Source organism: Talpa occidentalis, unplaced genomic scaffold (genome assembly GCF_014898055.3).
Source record: "Talpa occidentalis isolate TD23 unplaced genomic scaffold, MPIMG_talOcc4v2.1 talOcc4.6, whole genome shotgun sequence".
In the NCBI taxonomy this organism is placed as follows: Eukaryota; Metazoa; Chordata; class Mammalia; order Eulipotyphla; family Talpidae; genus Talpa; species Talpa occidentalis.
The window spans coordinates 81,119,635-81,140,295 of NW_023604972.1; the positions used below are offsets into that span (position 1 = coordinate 81,119,635).

The window sequence follows — 20,661 nt, forward strand, 5'->3', positions numbered from 1 at the left end:
GTCCAGTGGGACCAGAGATATGAAAATATTTACTTGGCTGCTGTACAGGCTCCACAAAACGAGGAGCTGGTCTGTCCCCGCTGCATCTCCAAAGGCTGGGACCTTCAATTTTCACACTAAAAGTTGTGGGAGACCTGATATACACCTAATTCCTAGATACCCAGTGTATCCTCAAGAGAAATGACAGCAGGGCCTCCCCGGTGAGCGGCTGAGTGCTGGGCTGGGAAGCTGCCCTCAGCCTCTGCTGCGCCGGTTCAATCCCTGACCGCCGGCGAGGGTCCCACATGGCGCGCAGACCTCTCCTGCCGCCCGCTGCTCCCCTCAGCAGTGTACTTCATCAGGCTGCCTATTCTGTTCCCCGCTCTGGCTCTGGTGAATTCTCTCACCCTCCTGCGCTTCTGACTGTACCCAGTGCTTGTATAAATAAATAAATCATAAAAAAAAAAAAAAGAGAGAGAGAGAAATGGCAGCATCCTTACTTGGTATATGAAGACAGTGTAAGCAATTTGTCTCAGATCACATGGGTAGAGTAACTGAGCTAGAATTCAAGCCCAGGCTGCCTCACTTCAAATCCAGTGTTTGTTCCTTCCATTATTGAGCTCACATTATACTCAACTACAGCTCCTCTAATGTGGGGGAGTACTGAGTGAGTCACTGTAACTCAAGAGTAGAGGTGGATGATAATTGCTTAACTTCTTCCCAGTAAAAAGGGAAGTCTTCACTTACTAACCTTTGAACTTCTTTTTCAATGAATAGTAGGCATTATGGGTGTGGGGAACCCAGATAAAAGCAGATTCTTTCACAGCCTTATCTTTCACCACTTCCTGGGTAATGGCACCCAGTACATTTTTACCTTCTCTTCCAAGTGCACTTATGAGGACTGCCGTTGACCTCTTCCCCTCCCTTGCCTGACAAACACCTACCGGTGCATCAAGAGTAAAATTTCTGACTTCCTCAAGAAGAGTTGATTCCTTATCCTTCTCAGTACTGAGTTCACATCCCTATAATGGCATTTGTGACAATGAATCTTGATTTACCTATCTTCTTAACTAAGCAGTAATTTTTGAAAATAGGGTCAGGCATCCCAAGTGTTTTAGTACTAGGCCTGGCATTAGCAGGCACTCCTTAATACTTTAGAAAGAAAAAGGAGGTAGGAAGGAAGACAGAAGCAGCATATGAGGATCTAATTAACATTGACCCAATAGAAAGCACAGTTTATTTCAAGGCTCTACATGGACATTTACTGGCATCCAAAGAGCACAGCTATAATGCAACCTCAGAATCAGTTGGACCAAAGTGTCCAATACAAACCTTTCAGTTCTGAAGCCACATGCATAAACACCACCTATTCTTAGCATACTGCTTCCTTGCCTCAGGGACTACCAAATGCCAACCAATGCACTTATCTCCAATACTATAGGTCAGTCAGCTTTCAGGCAGCCCATATACACATAATAATTATTGCCCAAGCCTGAAAAGTTACTGCAGTTTTGCTCCCTCCACAGGCATTGCTTATCAGCCTGCATTCTAGGTTGGAGAAATCAATTCTCACTAATTTAACCAGAAGGCAATCTGGAAGATATCTGAGAGTAGGTAACAAAACAAACAGGATAACTGGAAAACCCAGACCAAAAAGATAAGAGGAAAAATATCTGGGACAAGGAGGCCACACAGGACATAGCAGATGCCACAAATGACTGTCTAGTGTGAAAACCAGTGGCCCAGGGCCTCTGGATGCCTCTACTTCTAAGTACCTCTGTCCCTGATTTGCAGGCCTCCACTGCTATCACAAAAAATTTTAAGTGGATCGATTTTTCATCCTGTAAGAAAGCAAAGATGTGCTACCTCAAAATACACTTTTTTTTTTTTTAAAGATTTATTTATTTATTTATACAAGCACTGGGTACAGTCAGAAGCACGGTAGGGTGAGAGAATTCACCAGAGCCTGGGCAGGAAGCAGAACAGGCAGACTGACTAAATACACTGCGGGGAGCAATGAGGGGAGCAGCAGGTGTGGCAGGAGAGGTCTGTCGCACCATGTGGGACCCTCGCTGGTGGATGGGGATCAAACCAGCGCTATAGAGGCTGCAGGCAGCTTTGCAGCCCAGCACTCAACTGCTGCGCCACCGGGGAGGCCCTTGTTTTGTTTTTCTTCAAAGATTTATTTTCCTTATTTATGCATACAAGAGCTGGGATGCAAGACAGAGGTATGGGGTGTGAAAGGCTTCACCAGAGATAGAGAGATAGAGCAGAGAGCAGAGATAGAGATAGTGATAGAGAAGAGAGCAGTACAGGTGGATTGACTGAAATACACTGCTGACGGGGGCAGTGGGCAAGACATGAAAGGTCTGCTGTGCCATGTAGGTAACTCCCTGGCCAGGGATGAACTCGTGCTGCAGTGGCTGCTGATAGCTTCATAATGCTGAGACTTAACCCTCTGCACCACCAGGGAGGCCCCCAAAATATACTCTTTTGAAAAAAGCAATCCATGAACATGTTCTGAAGGCTAGGTGGAAGTTGCTTTTGGTATTTACATGTAAATTTCTCTTTACAAGGGCCTCTACCAGGAAGACCTAATCTCCTCCTCTTTTCAGAAGGAGAGGCATAATTTAAATCTGCATGTCTTTGTCTAAAATGTTTTTCTAATATATTTCCTTAACTTCCCCTTTATTTCCCTGCTTTAAAATCTATTCTATTACTACTTTTCAGTTAATTCTATTCTAAAACAGACTTCATTCCCACACAAAACATTAATCTTGGCTGCCTTCTTTGAAAATAAGACTGCTCTACCACCATTTACTTAAACTCCACCAAATTATCACTATGACTTTCAGACCTAAAGCTTACCCAGTCAGAATAGTACCCTCCCACTTCTCCAGCAAATCTGGCTTATGCATTTCCGACTGAGAACCTGAGTATTGCCATCCTTGCCACCTTGTCTCCCTTTCCATCTCTTCTTATCATCCAGATCCTCCCCACCATTCTTAGAAACAGGTTGAAGTCCCCCCGCCCCAACCTCCCAGGAGGTCTCACAACACCCCTGTACATACCAGCTGGCTCACGAGATACAATCCCTGTACTAGTGAGGCAGATCACAGGATCACAATAGTTTGGTATAAGGTAGGGAAATGTGGGAAGCGTGCCCTGGAGTGGGTTTGCTCCATCTGAACACTTGTAGGTTCATGATTTTTAGGAAAAACAGTTAGAAATGAATGACAATAGGTGTCTCTGGGGAAGGGAACTGAATGTTGTGTAGTTTTTTTCCCACACTCTATTCAAACCCACATATATTCTAATTCTATTATCACAATTTGAATTATATAGCTCTATTTTAGCATTTTAGTTTCTGCTAACGCAAATGGTCTCATCCAAAATTTTTTTGGCTACTTTTGTGTCTTCACTTTTCCAGATGAATTTTAACTATCCAGAAAGCAAGTGGGACAGTGGTGTAGCAGCAGAGGTGACAAAAAGAATTCATCCTGTCTTTGTAAACTTTCAAACAATATTATTTTATTCACCTTTTACTCTAATGACTTAAAAAATTGAAAATGAGAGTAATATATATTCAATGTATAAAATTAAGAAAAAACAATTTGTGCTGTCCTTTAAACCCTCTATCCAGAAACAATTACTGTTAATATTTAAGATTTTAAAACATTTTTAAGATTTTATGTGGGGAGAATAAAGCATATTCCATCCTGTTCCTCTCTTCACCTCCCCCCACTTCCCTCTCTATTTCTACTGTTTGAAAGTTACTTACCTTTTTCTTAAAGAGGACAAACTGATATTTGAACTATAAAAAGCTAACATAAGTTTAAAATAAAGGCAAAAAAATTGAAAGTTCCAATCCAGGTTCAAAGCTTGAACTGTACTTGGGGGAAAGAAGTAGAATGAACAAAGGAAATTTACAAAAGAACTCTTTTGTTCTTTATAAATACAGAAGTACTAGAAAACATTATCTTCACAAAATATACAAAAGTGAAAAAAAATTCAAAAAATTCAAAAAGACAGAAAAAGACTTTAGCGACTAAAAATAGTAGTAATAATAACTAAAAATAGTAAAAATAATAGTAATAGTCAAACAATAAATGTGTCAATGCAAGGGCTGATAGTGTGAACCTCTAATTTATCATTTGTTACAACTTCATCTTGGTCAATGATTAAATACCGCCTTAGTTCTGCTAGGTATCTTTTTCATATGGTTATGCTCTCTCTCTCAAAAGAGACTTCAAAATCAGGGAGCAAAGAATCATATTATATTTCTTTTTTATCTCTTTTAATGCCTTGGTTTGACAGACATATGGCAAGTTACTCAATACTTATAATCATAAAAGCTCATAATTAAAAAAGACCTTAAGGATCTAGCCTATCTTTATCATTTTATAGAGAAAAAAACTGATGTCTAAGAAGGGTAAGAAATATATCCAGTTGTTACAGGACAAGAAGCCAGGACTTGATGAAACAAATGAAAACAAAAGAAAACAAACAAACAAAAATCACACAATTCTGAGCTTTACTATAAAACAAAAAATGTCCACTAGAGGGAACCAATAGTCCATTAACTTGAAGTAGTTCCAAAAAGTCTCCTTCAAAAGACCACAGAGTAGAAAGGAAGAATTTTTCTCAGGGTAAAGAAAATAATGGGGCCTTCCCTGGTAGTGCAGCGGTTGAGTGCTGAGCTGTGAAGCTGCCCGCAGCCTCTGCAGCACCGGTTCAATCCCCGGCCACTGGGGAGGGTCCCACATTGTGCGCAGACCTCTCCTGCCACACCCGCTGCTCCCCTCAGCAGTGTATTTCATCAGTCTGCCTGTTCTGTTCCCCGCGCTGGCTCTGGTGAATTCTCTCACCCTCCCGAGCTTCTGACTGTACCCAGTGCTTGTATAAATAAATAAGTAAATCTTTAAAAAAAGAAAAGAAAAGAATGAAGAGTCATACTTCAGGGTGGGGGAAGCAAATATTGTTTAAAAATGAACAATGAGGGCCTCCCCAGTGGCGCAGGGGTTGAGTGCTGGGTTGCGAAGCTGCCCGCGGCCTCTGCGGAGCCAGTTCGATCCCCAGCTGCTCCCCAGCCAGCGGAGGAGGGTCCCACATGGCGCGCAGACCTCTCCTGCCACCCGCTGCTCCCCTCAGCAGTGTACTTCGGTCCTTCTGCCTGCTCTGCTCCCCGCTCTGGCTCTGGTGAATTCTCTCACCCTCCCGCGCTTCTGACTGTACCCAGTGCATGTATAAACAAAACAAACAAACAAACAAACAAATAAATAAATAAAACATGCCTCTATTAAAAAAAAACTCAAAAAAAAACAATGATGTAAAAATTTAAAAAATTTTTTTTAAAAATTGCACAATAAAAGTGATACTTCAAACAGTATAAATTCAGATTTCTTTCGCTAGAGATAGTCTTTTCAAATCTCCAGCATTTAAAAAAAAAGTATCAGAACAATTTTAATACATATATACATTTGTATAACCAGCACAATCAGAAACAAAACAATTTCATTATTTAAAAAAATGAAAAAAGCTTCCCTGTAGCTCTGTCTTAAGTTTTCCCCCTCAATCCTAGTAGCATTTAATGTAAACATATAATGTTTACCCATTCACAAATGAAGAACATTTGGTTTGTTTTCAGCTACTGGCAATTAATAACATCCGCTATATTCACATGCAAGTTTTTGTGTAAAATAAGTTTTCATTTCTCTAGGGCAAATGTCCAAGAGCAGGAATGTGGAGAATATGCTAAGTTTAACTTTAAAAGAACTACCCCTGCCCCACGCTGGAAAAAAAATCCTGTCAAATTAGTTTCTGAAGTGACTACCAATTGAAACTTCCCACCAGAATAGATGACACATCCTCACTAGTTTTTGATATAATTATTATTTATATTTTAGCTATTCTAGTAGATATGTAGGTGTATCTCATCATGGTTTTAATTAGTATGTCCCTAAAGCTAAAATGTTAAACATCTTTTCAAGTGCTTATTTGCTATCTATATCTTTATCTTTGATGAAGTTCTATTTAATCTTTTTTTTAATTGAATTGTTTAATTGGGTTGCTGAGTTTTATATGTTCTTTTATATATTCTACATATGCACATACATATATATATATATATATATATATTAAGGTTTTGGGTATACATCATTATAAATCAACAACTGTAAATACCACATTAAGCTGCACACCAAAAGTCTAATTCTCTCCTGCACCATACAACCGGCCCCTTTCACCTAATTTATACACTCTCCTTCTGGTAAGCTCTAAGTTAAGTCTTTAGGCTTTTAAGTCTAAAAGTTTACTTTCGTTTTATTTAGTTCATTTTTTTTTAACTAAACAATTTTATTTATTTATTTATTTATTTTTAAGATTTATTTATTTATTTATTTATACAAGCACTGGGTACAGTCAGAAGCGCAGGAGGGTGAGAGAATTCACCAGAGCCAGAGCAAGAAACAGAACAGGCAGACTGACGAAATACACTGCTGAGGGGAGCAGCGAGCTTCAGGAGAGGTCTGCGTGCCATGTGGGACCCTCGCCGGTGGCCAGGGTTCGAACCGGCGCTGCACAGGCTGCGGGCAGCTTCGCAGCCTAGCGCTCAACCGCTGCACCACCAGGGGAGGCCCTAGTTCATTTATTTTTTGTTCTTTATGTACCACATACGAGGGAAATTGTCTTTCTGTCTGACTTATTTCACTAAGCAGAAATCGCTCTATGTCCACTCATGTAGTTGCATATAACAGGATTTCATCTTTACATATTCTTAATACCAGTCTATTGTCACATTGTGGTCTGCAAATATTTGCTCCTATTCTGTAGCTATTCATATCATCCTCTTAATAGTGTCTTTCACAGAGCAAGTTTTTAATTTTGATGAAGTTCAATTTATTATCATTTTTCTGAAACTTTCATGGTTTCACATTTAAATCTATGACTCACTTTGAATTAATTCTTGTATAAAGTAGAGGCTTAGGTTGAAGTTCATTTTTTTTGCCTACAGGTGAACTGATTGTTTCAAAGTCATTTGCTGAAGTCTTTTCTACCTTTGCCAAAAGTCAATTGCTCATATTTGTATTTCTGGACTCTTCTGGCTCACTAATCTAAGCATTTATCCTTTCGCCAGTACCACACAGTCTTCATTATTGAGACTTTATATAGTAAGTCTTGAAACAGGCTCATATGATTCTTCTGTTTTTTGAATTAACAACTGCAAAACCAACATTGTTCAACAAAACTGACAATATCCACATAACAAATTTTAGTTTAAAACGGTATTTTGGAAAAAGGCCAGAACAAAGGGGAAAAAACAGAAAGAGAAATGAAAAAGGAGAAAGTGGCAACATAAGAGTGACACACACACAGAGGAGACACAAAGAAAAGAGAAGAAAAGGAAAAGAGGAATAGAGAGCAGGAAAATAAAAAGTCAATAGTTCCCTACATACCAGAACTCGACTACTTACAAGGGAACCAGTGGATTCCTAGTTATAAACTGTGAACACTTGGTTATAACCACCCACTAGAGGAAGCATCAAGAGTAAGAGCAGGTCCAGGGCCAGCAACAGTCCCCAGACCAAGAGACCCCATCCTGCTAAAGAGCTACACAACAGGCCAAAGACTTTTCTCATTAAGTAGTCTAGAACAGGCAATTATCATAATATACACTTCTACTTTTATGTAACCAATTTACATCAGGTTTTAAAAACCCTGCATAGGGGCCTTCCTTGTGGCACAGGGACTAATAAAATCTCAGCGCTATCAAGCTATTGCCAATCAATATGGGCCCCCCCACCCAACCACCTCTCCTGTCTCTCCTGCTGCTCCCCTCAGGAGTGCCTATCAGTAGATCCACCTGTTCTGCTCCCCACTCTCTGGTGAATCCTTTCATCCCCCGTTACCTCTGGCCTATACCCCAGTTCTTGTATTTATTTAAAAATAAATCTTTTTAAATAATCCTACATAACTGTTCATATATATAAATGAGCAGATTCAATGATCAGTGTAGAATTTTTTGTTTGCTTTATGTCCTCTAATGACTTTCTAGCTATACTTCTTTGATTTGTTTTAGTAATTGTTCCAGTCTTTATAATATGCATTGTTAACATAGTTACTTTGAATACAAAAACCCTGTGTTTTCATTTGTATTATCATCTCACATTTCATTTTACATGTTATAAGTCCCACAATACATTGTTTTTATTTTTGCTTTTTTTTAAAAGATTTGTTTTACTTATGCATTTAAGAACTGGGATATAGGCCAGAGGTGGCGGGGTAGGGGAGGGGGGTATTAGACGATTCACCAGTAACAGAGTGGGGACCAGAACAGGCAGATTGACTGTAATACACTGCTGAGGGGAACAGTGAGTGAGACAGGAGAGGCCTGCTGCACCATGTGGGTCAGCTCCCTGGCCAGGGATCAACCTTGTGCTGCAGTGGCTGCAGATAACTTCATAGTGCTGAGACTTAACCCCTTGTGCCACCGTGGAGGCCCTTATTTTTGCTTTTGACGGTAAATTGTCCATAAAAAATGACTTTTATATTTGCTCATGTTTACCAATTTAAGCAATCAATTCCATCCTTTAGTTTCAAGTTTCTATTTGGCATCATTTCCCTTCAGCCATTTAACTTTTTTTGTAGCATAGGTATTTTGATAGCAAATTCTCAGTCTTTACATACCGTCGAGTGATCTATTATAGGACATAGAATTCTAAGTTCACTTTTTTCTTTTAACCACTTTGAAAGATGATCCATTTTCTTTTAGCTTGTATTGTTTTTAATGAGAAAGCAGCTGTTACTCTCAGCCTATCTGTAATATGTCTTTCTGTTTTTTTGTTGTTTTGGCTTTTTTCTAATAGTTTTTTAACTAAAACATTGCTGGAGTTTTATTTAGATGTCTCTAAGAGAAAAATATTTGATTTTTTGAGGATGAAAACACTAGCCTGTCCATCCACCTCATAGCATTGTCATTAAGACCTAATGGGATCATGGAAAGGAAAGGAAACTTTCATAAACTGCAGTTTCTGATTAAAAAAAAAAAAGTGTAACTGGTTTGTTTGGTTAGTCTAAACCACGAAGCTTTGTGTGACACAGATGACAGATAGCATGTGTTCCAAGTATAAGAACTGTTGGGTGAAACCTAAAATTTTTTTCACTAGTAGCAGCAAATCCAGAACACTTTCTAGTCATCAGTATCAGTAACAGGAAAGAAATGGTTCTGCAAACAGCTCAGCATTTCTCTGTAATACCTCCTCTGGTTATTACAGATGCTCAGATATTAGGATCTTACTTTCCTTTTTTATATACCGAAATTCACTATTTCCTTCTATTTTCTATAGTTAACTCTTTGGTGCTTGGGGTAGGTGGAGGGAATCACAGTTAACAACTGTAAATGCTGTCAGAGAACATATCACATACTTTTTTTTTTAATAAATTCTATTTTTATATTCCCCATACAATTGCAACCCCCTTATTTTGACCCCAATCCCTCCCCTCCCCACCCCCCATAGAGTGTCTCTGGTTCATAGTTGTTTGTTGATTTTGATCTTCACTTTCTTTAGTTATTCATTTTCCTGGTCCCTTATTTAAGTTTTCTAGATTCCTGCTATGAGTGAGGCCATCCAGTATTTTTCTTTTTCTTTCTGGCTTATTTTGCTGAGCATGATCCCTTCCGGCGCCATCCATGTTGCTGCAAATTGCATGTATCACATACTTTTTAAACATAGAAATAAGATTTAACACTATTCTAAAATAAGGGCTTAACTTATCATATTTGTTATAAAATTCTCAAATATGTTATGTGTATAATTTGCCTTTAAAAAATTCTACAGGGCCTCCCTGGTGGCACCAGGGGTTAATTCTCAACACCATGAAGCTATAGCCACTGCAGCATGAGTTCGGATCCCCAGCCAGGGAGCTAAGCCACATGGTGCAACAGACCTCTCCTGTCTCACCCACTGCTCCCCTCAGCAGTGCATTTCAGTAGATCTGCCTGTTCTGGTCCCTAATCTGTCTCTAGTGAATTTTCTCACACACACCCCCACCTCCATATCTCTGGCCTACACCCCCGTTCTTGTATGCATAAATAAATCTTTAAAAAATTCTACAGGGCCTCCCCTGGTGGCAGTGGTTGAGCACTGGGCTGCGAAGCTGCCTGCAGCCTCTGCAGCGCCGATTTGATCCCCAGCCACCAGGTGAGGGTCCCACATGGCTCACAGACCTCTCCTGCTGTGCCCGCTGCTCCCCTCAGCGGTGTATTTCGTCAGTCTGCCTGTTCTGTTCCCCTCTCTGGCTCTGGTGAATTCTCTTACCCACCCGCGCTTCTGACTGTTACTCAGTGCTTGCATAAATAAATAAATAAATCTTTAAAAAAAAATTCTACAAAAGCCTTTATATTTTGTGTTTTTCCCCTAACTATGCCTTTCTCTAACCCACAGATCACCTGTCCTAAATATTTAAGCTGATGGATTTAAGTATTTAAGTATTTAAGCTGATGGATCTTTCCTCCTTTAAGAATTTCCTGAATGTAGTTACCATTACCACTTAAAATGTATTACATGACTCATATACATTACTGGAATATATAAACTTATAAAAAACACCAAATGTTTCTTGTTTATTATTCTGTGTATTTACTCATTCACTCACTAATTTATTTAATAAGCTATGTTGTGGAAATGGAGGCAGTCTGACATATACCACAAGAACCTAAGTTCAGATCCAGACTCTCATTGACTAAATGGACAAATTAGTAACATCAGCCTTATTAATGTTTTCATCTTTAAAATTACGATAATACCGGGGCCTCCCCGGTGGCACAGCAGTTGAGCGCTGGGTTGCGAAGCTGCCCGCAGCCTCTGCAGCACCGTTTCGATCCCCGGCTGCTCCCCAGCCACAGGCGGAGGGTCCCACATTGTGCGCAGACCTCTCCTGCCGCCCGCTGCTCCCCTCAGCAGTGTGCTTCGGTCCTTCTGCCTGCTCTGGTGAATTCTCTCACCCTCCCGCGCTTCTGACTGTACCCAGTGCTTGTAAATAAATAAATAAAAATAAATCTTTAACAAAAATAAATAAATAAAATAAAATAAAATTAGGATAATACCACTGAATCTACAAGTGTTGAATTAAAGGACAATTGTGTTATGTGCCTGGTACTATGATAGGTGTTCTAGAATGTGAGTTCCTTTCTTTCCAGCAAGAACTCTAGGCTATTTGTTCTAGCCTTTTTGATATTACTCATAAAGTCTTCTTTCAAAAAGCTTGATATTTAAAAAAAAAAAAAAAGCTAGATATTTAGAAGCATGTTCCAGAATTTCCCCACCTTAGTGACTCTCTACCTATTTTCAAATCTAACCTTCCTCTAACTCCTAATCTCCCTTGTCTTTCATTAATAAATTGGCAGACAGGCTATTCAACTATGAAAGGCAGTTGGAAATAGAGAAGGAAGGGCAGCCTACGCCCTCTTTTGGCAGCACTGGCATGCTACTCTGAGGATTCTGAGCCCAGTCCCTGAAGCTGCAAGCAAGCAACCCTGCCTCCACTCTCATTAGCTTACTCCCAATTCAAGGCATGCACTCCTCAACTAATGATTTACATGTCTAAATAGATTTCATTCCAGATTAATCCAAGAAATTGGCAAACATCAGTGGGTAACTTGCAGAATTTCTACTCAATAAAATGGAAAACTATGAGTTTTCAGGTGGTAAATAATGAAAGGAAATAACTGTTCCCTTCACAGTTCACAAGTATTGTATACAAAATGCTAGGAGGGCAGGGGGAGGAGGGATGACATTATTGAATGGACAAATTGAGTCTGTCTATGCACTCTATCTTTTAAAGGGGGAGGGGGAGACATGCGTTAAGTCTTATATTGAAGTGAATATGCTCTGACAATCCGTGCTGGGTATGGTCAGCTCCTAGAGCTTGCTCATATTTTACTCTCCTGAGGATTTTCTTAAAGTCTCCTGGGACTCAAAGGGTGGTAGCCAATTTAATGTCACAGCAGAACAGATTCGTAGTTACTCATCCAGAGAATCTCTCAGAACTTTTCTATAAATATTGATAGGGTACAAGCAATTAGTATTTCCCAAGAGAAATAATCACTTAGGGATCCCCAGCAAAGTATGGCATGTGGAACCAGGGAAAAAGCCTCCACTGCCTGGTGCTAATAAGCACTATGGGCTCATCCTAACATCACCCAAGACCCCAATTAAAAACTGAATCAACAAAGCCAGAAATAACTGTCAGTTCGAGCGATAACTAATCAAGATGACAAGTTTGCTATCTAGAAGTTGGAAACTGCTGATGAAACCCCATGAGGAAGCTAGATACTAACCCTGAGCAAGCTCAGGTCTTAGCCTTTGTGTTGGTGACCATTCTTAACCCTGTGTGCTGACGCTTTTCCAGCAACTAATCCATGAAGGAGCCAAAGAAACGAATCAGTGATTCTGCTTAAAGTCAGGTGTCCCAGTGGGCATGAAATGTCCCTACTGAATGTATTATGAGAATATTCCTTATTTTTCTATTGGACCTAAAGAAAGCAAATATTAAAAGGTCCATATTGTCCATTTCTCTGCTCCTTATCCCTCTCAGATTCTTAGCACTTTGGCAGGCCTCTCTGTAGATAAGTCAACAAGTCTACTTTTCTGGTCTTGTGTGACTCCATTTCTCTTTATTCTTCTCCCATCCTCTGAATCTCATACATCCTCTCCTCCAGCAATACTCAGCCTAGCATGCAGTGGGATGTAGTAAGACATCCATTTCCCTCCAATTATCTGGTGGTAATTTTGTCCAATCATAAAATAGCACTATGAGCAAAAACACCAATGCTCCAGGCTCTGCCAGGGTTGATCTGAAACATCAGAGAATTCTAGCAAATTCTTCATATGGGCCCTGGGCTTAAAGATCAGACACGCTCTGTCACTAATCCCCTGAATACACATCTAATCACTGCTCAGAAATTCCCAACCCAGAGCTACACTTCATCTTTTCAGATCCTCTGGAAGCATTTATTGCAGCCATTCTCCCAAGTATGCAAAAGACATGACAATATTTCCTTACTATAGTCACTGCAACAAAAGACTACCAGGAGGTACTCTATGGGCTGAAGAAACATTGTATCTGGTTCCCTGGTAACAACATATTCAGTTCCCCAGTCAACAAATCACTAGTAAAAGCTCACTCCACTGGACAAGGTAAATGCTTCAACATCCGAAGTGTCACCAGAGCTGACCAGATCCACTCGTCCTCCCTGTACTCCCCCACCCCGTGAAGGCTTACTCAAACTGCTACCTGTATAGCTGACGGTTGTCTTCAAAATCCTCCTGCCCCCATCTTCCCTTGATGTCTTCAATAACATGATTCTTCAGGAATTTTTTCAGCAGCTGGACTGTTTGTCTACGGGTCACCTCAGGGCCAAAGTTTTGACTGCACCTCAGCAGTTCATGCAGCCAATCTACAGCTTCAGCCGCTGTGAAGCAATGATCATAACTTTTGAAACGACAGCGGTGTTTCCGTAAAGGCATCCTAGTGCGAAAAAGCTCAACAGTTTCATTCCACTAGAGGAGAAAAAGAGAAAGACATTTAAAAATCAGCTGATTTTTTTGAAGTTATGTCCAAAATATTTAAGACAATGTAATTTTTCAATTTAAGCTGATTTTTTTGAAGTTATGTCCAAAATATTTAAGACCATGTAATTTTTCGATTTAAGACTGCTTTAATAACAGTGAAGCTTTGAAATTTTATTTTCTAACCATCACGCTCTAAGGAAAAGGCACTTTTTTAAATTGTATTTATTCATTCAATAAATATGGCATCATCAAGTTATCCTCTTATGTGAACTTATTAGATTTTTACATTAATGAAAAACACATGCTAAAACTACCCTCATAAGCATAATTCACTTCTTGGAAGCCTATGTTTAATATGACTTTCCCCCATTCAACAAATATTGACTGTTTATTACACAAAAGACATTCAATGGCAAGAGGGGAAAAAATGCACAAGATAGACTGCCTGGTCTAAAGCATGTTTAAAAATTCTACAGAATATTTTCCTTTTTAAGCAAAGTCAAGACAGCCTTCATCAGCCATCCTTAGATGAAACAAAATATTCACTTACAGTATTTTTCCTATAAAATTACTTCAACATCTCTTTAGAATTACAGGCTTCCAGACAGTCCTCCCCAAGTCCTGAAACTCATAACCATTTTCTCTTATTTGACTCTACTCTCTCAAATACGTCATTTCACAAACTCTGAGCCTTCCTTCCTTTTCACATTCCTAATGAAATCAGATTTTCTAATGTTGCCTTTTCTTTCTATCAACTATAGCTCTGATGTCAGAGTATTCTTTTTGTTTTGCCCAATACTGGCTCCTTGTTTTCCCTTCTAACCAAGCATTTTCTTCCAGGTTGTACTTTATATTCTCTTCTGCCTAACCACCTCAGCAAGTATTGTCCCATTTCTATCCTTGAGAGCTAACTTTCTCAGTCTCATTAGTAATTCCTGAATATATGACACCAAGCACTTAGTAAAAGGGCAGACATGGGGTCTATGCATGCATGCCTCCTATACAACTAGGAAATGCCCGACTAGTCTTTCACTTTTCTTACTTTTATTAAACCACCTTCTAACCACACACAATTGAATTCCCTTATGATTCCTAATCATGGCTTCCTCCTGGTCAAATTTAAACATCTTTTTACATTATGCTGATTAATCTTTCTATTTCATTTGAGACTGTCACATAAGTTATGTTCTATCCAGATTTACAAGTTTTTTCTTCAACTTCTTAAAGAAGTTAAAATATACACAAACCAGGCAAGTCTCAGAGAAGAGTAATATATACAGAATCTCTTTTTTTTTTTTTTTTTTTTCCACAGAAGAAATGGGCTGTAGGACAGAAGTGCAAGGGGTGAGAGGATTCACCAGAGACAGAGTGGAGAGAAGAACAGGCAGGTCCACTGAAATACACTACTTAGGGGAGCAGCATGCGAGACAGGAGAGGTCTGCTGTAATATATGTGGGTCAGCTCTCTGGCCTGGGATGCAGCTCAGGCCATAGTGGTGACAGTGTTGTGACTTAAGCCCTAGGCCACTAGGGAGGCCCCTCTAATACAGAATTTCAAAATCAAACAAAAGAAAAAATTCAGATCAAGAAGAAACAAACACTTGAATAGAAAATGGAAAGACTTAATAGGGCACTTCACAAAAAAAGCATCTCCAAATTTACTATAACACATACAAAGATATTCAACCTCATCATTTATCAGTGAAATACAAAAGAAATTCATAATGCAATACCATTATATACCTACCAAAAATGCAAAAGACAGGCAATGCTAGGTGCTGGTGAGAATGAAGAAGACTGGGAAATCTCATACATTGCTAGAAGGAATATAAATTGGCACACTATAGCCACTTATGAAAACAGGTTGGTCATATCTATAAAAGTTAAATACATGCATACCTTACAACACAGCAATTCCATTCATATATATATATATATATATATATATATCTCCAATAGAAATGTATACGTGTGTTCACCAAAATATAATGTTTATACAATGTTTTGCAATAGGCAAAAATAACAAAATGCCCACCAACATGAGAACAGATAAAGTGTAATTTATTCATGCAGTAGAATGAACTTATTGGTACATGTAATAACATAAATGAATAACTGGTGAAATATAATACTATTAGAAATAACAGACATGGGGCTTTCCTGGTGGCACAAGCTGTTAAGACTCAACCTATGAAGCTATCTGCAGCCACTGCAGCACAAGTTCGATCCCCAGCCAGGGAGCTACCCACATGGTGCAGCAGACCTCTCCTGACTAGCCCACTGCTCCTCAAGGCAATGTATTTCAGTCAATCTGCCTGTTCTGTTCCCCACTCTGTCTCTGGTGAATTCTCTCACCCCCCACACCTCTGGCCTGTACCCCAGTTCTTGTATAATAAATCTTTAAAAGAAAAAAAGAAATAACAGACATGAAAAATAAACACTGTATGATTCCATTTATGAAAGTTAGAAAGCAACTAATCCATTAGAAATAAGAGTGGTTAGTTTGTTTGGTGACAAAAAGAGGAGGGGAGAATTTTAGAGTCCAGGTAATTTTATATTTTTTAATCTAAGTGTTGGTTAAATGGAGCTCTCCCTTTGTGAAAATTTAAGTGCTACATTTTATAACTTACACTCTTTTCTGTAATGTTACACTTAACAAAAAAGCTAATACATCTATTCTTCACACACATGCACATATATTAAAATCCTCCTTAAGAACAATTCACAATTTTTGATTGCCAAGTTGAAAACTGATAAATATGAATTGTCTGGTTGTGGTGGTAAATTGAAGGTGGAATAGAAAGGGAAGGAAATTTGAAAAGGAAACCAAGGGAATGGATGAAAGAGGAACTGAATGTAAGGAGGAAAAGCAGGCCAAAAGGAACTGAATAATGATTAAAGAGAGTCAATGAAGAATTCATGAAGGAAGATTTAACTCCATATCTACCTACCTACCTACCTCAACAGGTCACTGTGAAGTCAAATGAGATCATTTGCTGTATAAGACCTTTGTAAAAGACTAAAATATCCCTCAAAAATAAGGATAATATATAAAATTTCCAGGAAAATATCTTTTTAAAATTTACAGAGTTCAATCTGTTCTATAGGCCTAAAGAAATTTTAGGATGAAATCAAGATCCCAGGAGAACATGCAAATTGGCACATATTACTCAAGTTCTTAGTCTCAGAATGAGATCTAGAATCCTGTTCTGTTTTCCTCCTCAAGTGATCATTTCATTAAACCATGTGCTTATGGGCAGTATAACATTATGAACAAAATATAGGTTTAAACCATTTCCATATAGATTTTGTCATTGATTGATGATTTTTTAAATTCTCTGCCAACAGCTTTCTTTTGAGACCTGACCAATTAAGTTGGGAAGTGAGTAGGGAAAAGTTTACCAAAAAAATTTAAATTTACTTTATGTTGACTGAATCACAATTCAATTATGTAGACTAAATTTGCTTAATGCATAGCACTTTACACATTAACATAATGAAGATGTGGCTCTCTGGGACCCAAAATTTTGAAAACTGTAAATATGTCTATTAATTGGCATAGGCTGGTCAGTCAGCAGTTCTACTTGTTATTTTTATCTACATAAGTAATAGTGCACACTGTGATAGTGCACACTTATCAAACACGTAGACATATATAGACCTATGTTCATCTGTATGTGTATAGTTTTATTATTGTTGGTGCTGTTTGCCTTCTTTATTAAGAAATGAGATCAAGCAGATAATGTAGACAGATAATGTAGCAGATAATGTAGACATTATCCTACAACATGCTTTTGTACTTAATATATACCATGGATATCTTTCTGGGTCATCATCTATCCCATTCTCCTGAATGTTCCATAGTTATGTGACCATTTTTTCAAATTATTGGGCATGAAGCTGCTTCCAGTTTGTTGTTTTACAAATAAATCCTTGTTTATACAAGTACCAACAATGCATGAACCTAATGCCTTGTGCTCTGGCCATCATTACGTGTTGTCACTCTCCTCTCTGCTAATCTATGTACCAGAAATGATAGCTCCATGTTTTGCCTGCATTTTTCCTATCATCATGTTGAGTCACTATCATTTCTTCCTCTGAAATATGCCATTTTTCTATTGGACTTTTTAATCTATTTTTCTTTAATTACTTTAGGGACTATTTAAATCTAACTACATAGATGTTAGGAAAGTTAGTCTATTTTGCTTAGTTGAATATCCCATAACTGAGGACAGTGTCTAACACATAGTACATGTATTTACTATGTATTGAGTGACTAAATATGGAGTATTAATCCTTTTTCAAATATATTAGAAATATTTTTTCCAAACCAATTTATTTATATGGTCTCTTCGTTATTGATGATAATGTTATTTTAAGGAAACACACAGATCCTTTTTTCTTTATGACTGCAGGGTTTACTCTCTTAAGAAAGTTTCCCTACCCTGAAGAAAATTACCAAAATTTTCTTTTAGAGAGATTTCTTAACTTTATTTTCTTCCAAATGAAGTCAATTATGCCATCCTTTTCTCACTGAATTGAAATATCAAATTACCTTTCTTGATTCTGAATTCTTTTCTATCCCACTAAGCATTTTGTATATTCCTATGCAATGCTATACAATTGTGATTACAGTTTATTAATACTAAGTTAAATCTAGTCATACCTCTTGGAAGCAGACCCAAAGTAAAACTTAAATTTAGATGTATTGAATTTCTTTAAATGAATCAATTATTCTGGATGTCCACAGTAGACTGTTTGCACAGATGAAGGCAAGAATTCCTTCCATGGTGTTCACAGAGATCTTCGTGATATAAGTTGCCACATTGTCCATCAAGTAGAGATGAATGTCTATGACCCAGTCATCTAGTTTTACTTGCTTTGACCCGTGAGATTTGAACAAAAAAAGTTACAAGCAAAATCTTTTTGGTTATATTGAAATCATGAGATCCCATGTGAAAAAAAATGCAGGAGTTAACCCTCTAGAAACACTTAACCCAGTAAAAGCCAGAACCAAGTCAACCTGCCAACTTAAACCATCCAGTCTTAGGCAAGTCACCAGAAAACAGTGCCATATGAGTGATCCCAGCAGAACCAGACACCCAGACTACTGACCTACAGAATCTTGAGCAAAAAAAAAAGTTGTTCTAAGCCAGATGAAACAATGTCACAGACTCCAAGTCCCTGAAATTATATGTGAAATATAATATATATGTTGCCTGTACACTTTCTGTTAAGAAGATAGTGTTTATCAGATTCTTAAGTGATCTAAAAGCCTAGTCCACCCCAACTATGGTTTCTCTCTCCAGAAGCAGGTCTTCTTAGCTCTGGCCTGACACCTTCAGGCCCCAGGCCTTAATGTGTCTGGCTTTAGAAAGGAAACTGTATTGCCTATTTTCCCACTATCTTCATCTCTTCCACATATGTCTAGTTGAATAAGAGTATGATCTAAATTTCCATCTTTTCCAGGATAGGGTAACTTCTCAGCTGTGACCAGAAGTGGTGACCGATCAAGGTGTGAGGTTCTTTCCTCCCAAATTACCATTAAACTTTCATAGAAATCCACCTAAAAACCTGCCCCATGCATTACCAAATCATCACCATTTTGTCCATTTTGACAATCCTTTGAAAAACGGATCCTGTTCCGGGTCATAAAGAAAGCAGGCACCCCTCACATCTCTGGATACCAAAGCTCTTCTCGCCTCCCAGGAGAAAAGGCAGCACCCTGGACCATGAGGGTCTGCAAAGCTCTTTCGGGTCATCAAACGGGCCAACTCCTCGAGCCAACCCCTCGGTTAGGTGGGTGCAGACAGAAACAAAAACACCTGGGGCCGGAAATGCAGCCAGGGCGACCCACCCTAGTTCTGGGCACCGTTAGAACCTCAGTCACCACAGAGCCGCGCAGGGCGCAGACACGCCCAGCCAGGCCAGCGGCGGAGCGTGAGGCTCGCAGAAGCTGGGGGGCCCTAAGGTTACAGGTTACCGAGCGGGTCTTTTCCTCTCCCTGCTTCGGGAAGTGGGTTCCGAGGACAAAGAGAGGGAAGATCAAATTGGTCATGAGGCGCTTAAATCCAGAGGCGCCTTTTTTTTTAAAATTTTTATTTTTAAACAACATTTGCTTCCCCCCACCCCCTCAGGTGGAGTCCCCATAGACTTTCCTTCCCCAATGCACCTGTGCACCATCACCCCAGTCCCCTATGCTCCTCCCTCTGAGCCCTCTCCCTCCTCCTCCCCTGCAGTAGCGAGGCGCCTTTTAATGAAAACCCAGCCAGCATCGCCCATCCGCGACCCGACGGGCTTCAGGCCCAAAGAGCCTTTCTCTGCGCTCGGTGCCAACCTCGGCCGCCCCAGCCCAACGCGTCCCGCCTCCAAACCCGGCCCCGCCCAGCGCCAGCGAGGACCGGCCAGTCCGCAGTGGGCCGGCCAGCTGGGGACCGCCGGGCCCAGGGTTCGGCCAGGGACCCCGCCCGCTCACTCACCAGCTTGGTGGCTCGGTAGGGCCCCGGCCCCACGATGCGGTGCTCCATGGCCCGCACGCGGCGCGGCTGCGGCCCGGCCAGCTCCGACTCCCGGGAGCAGGCGGCGCCGCAGTTTGAATCGCGAGCCTCAGCGCTGCGCAATCTGATTGGACGGCGCGGAGGCACGTGACGCAGCCGAGGGGCGGGGCCGCCAGGACTCCCGTCCCAGCCCCGGGCTTCCCGGCGGTCGGACTCGCGTCTCCTCGGGGGTCAACGGCCGCCGGGGCTGGGGGCCCGCGCCGTCCCCGGCAAAGCCGACTGCCCGCCCTCGCTCCTCCGCGCGCGCCGGGGTGGCGCGGCCTAGCCGTGCGGGGCTGCCCGCGCCCCGCCTTCACTAGCGGGCAGGACCCGCCCCGACTACCCCGCGGCCCGCCGGCTCCGCGCTCGGGCGATCCCTACGGCAGGATCGGGGAGTTTGGGTAAATCAGAGACGGGAGCGCAGCTGGGCCGCATAAACGAGCCCCTCTGCGCCCTCCCTGGTGCGTGAGGAACCTGGAGCTGCTGCTAAGGGAAGGGGTGGTGAGAAGCGGGTGGTGGCAGGAGTCAGTGGAGTCCTCTGCAAGCGGAGGGGCTTTTACGACCAGATAAGAGCTC

The 20,661-nt window shown here is 40.4% G+C and overlaps 1 protein-coding gene across 2 annotated transcripts in view; it reads right to left on the reverse strand.

The window, feature by feature from the left end:
• Positions 1 to 20,137, reverse strand: part of DEPDC1B (DEP domain containing 1B) — a 59,633-nt gene extending 39,496 nt beyond the window's left edge. The window contains exons 1-3 of one of the 2 annotated variants that reach the window (XM_054687940.1): positions 20,029 to 20,051; positions 18,216 to 18,428; positions 13,273 to 13,538 (exon numbers count right to left, since the gene is read on the reverse strand). In XM_054687940.1, the coding sequence (XP_054543915.1) occupies positions 13,273 to 13,505 (233 nt within the window). In that variant the 5' untranslated portion in view covers positions 13,506 to 13,538; positions 18,216 to 18,428; positions 20,029 to 20,051. Of the gene's footprint in view, positions 1 to 13,272; positions 13,539 to 18,215; positions 18,429 to 20,028 lie in introns of both variants that reach the window. The other variant, XM_037529414.2, reaches the window with a different exon arrangement.
• Positions 20,138 to 20,661: the final 524 nt, after the last annotated feature.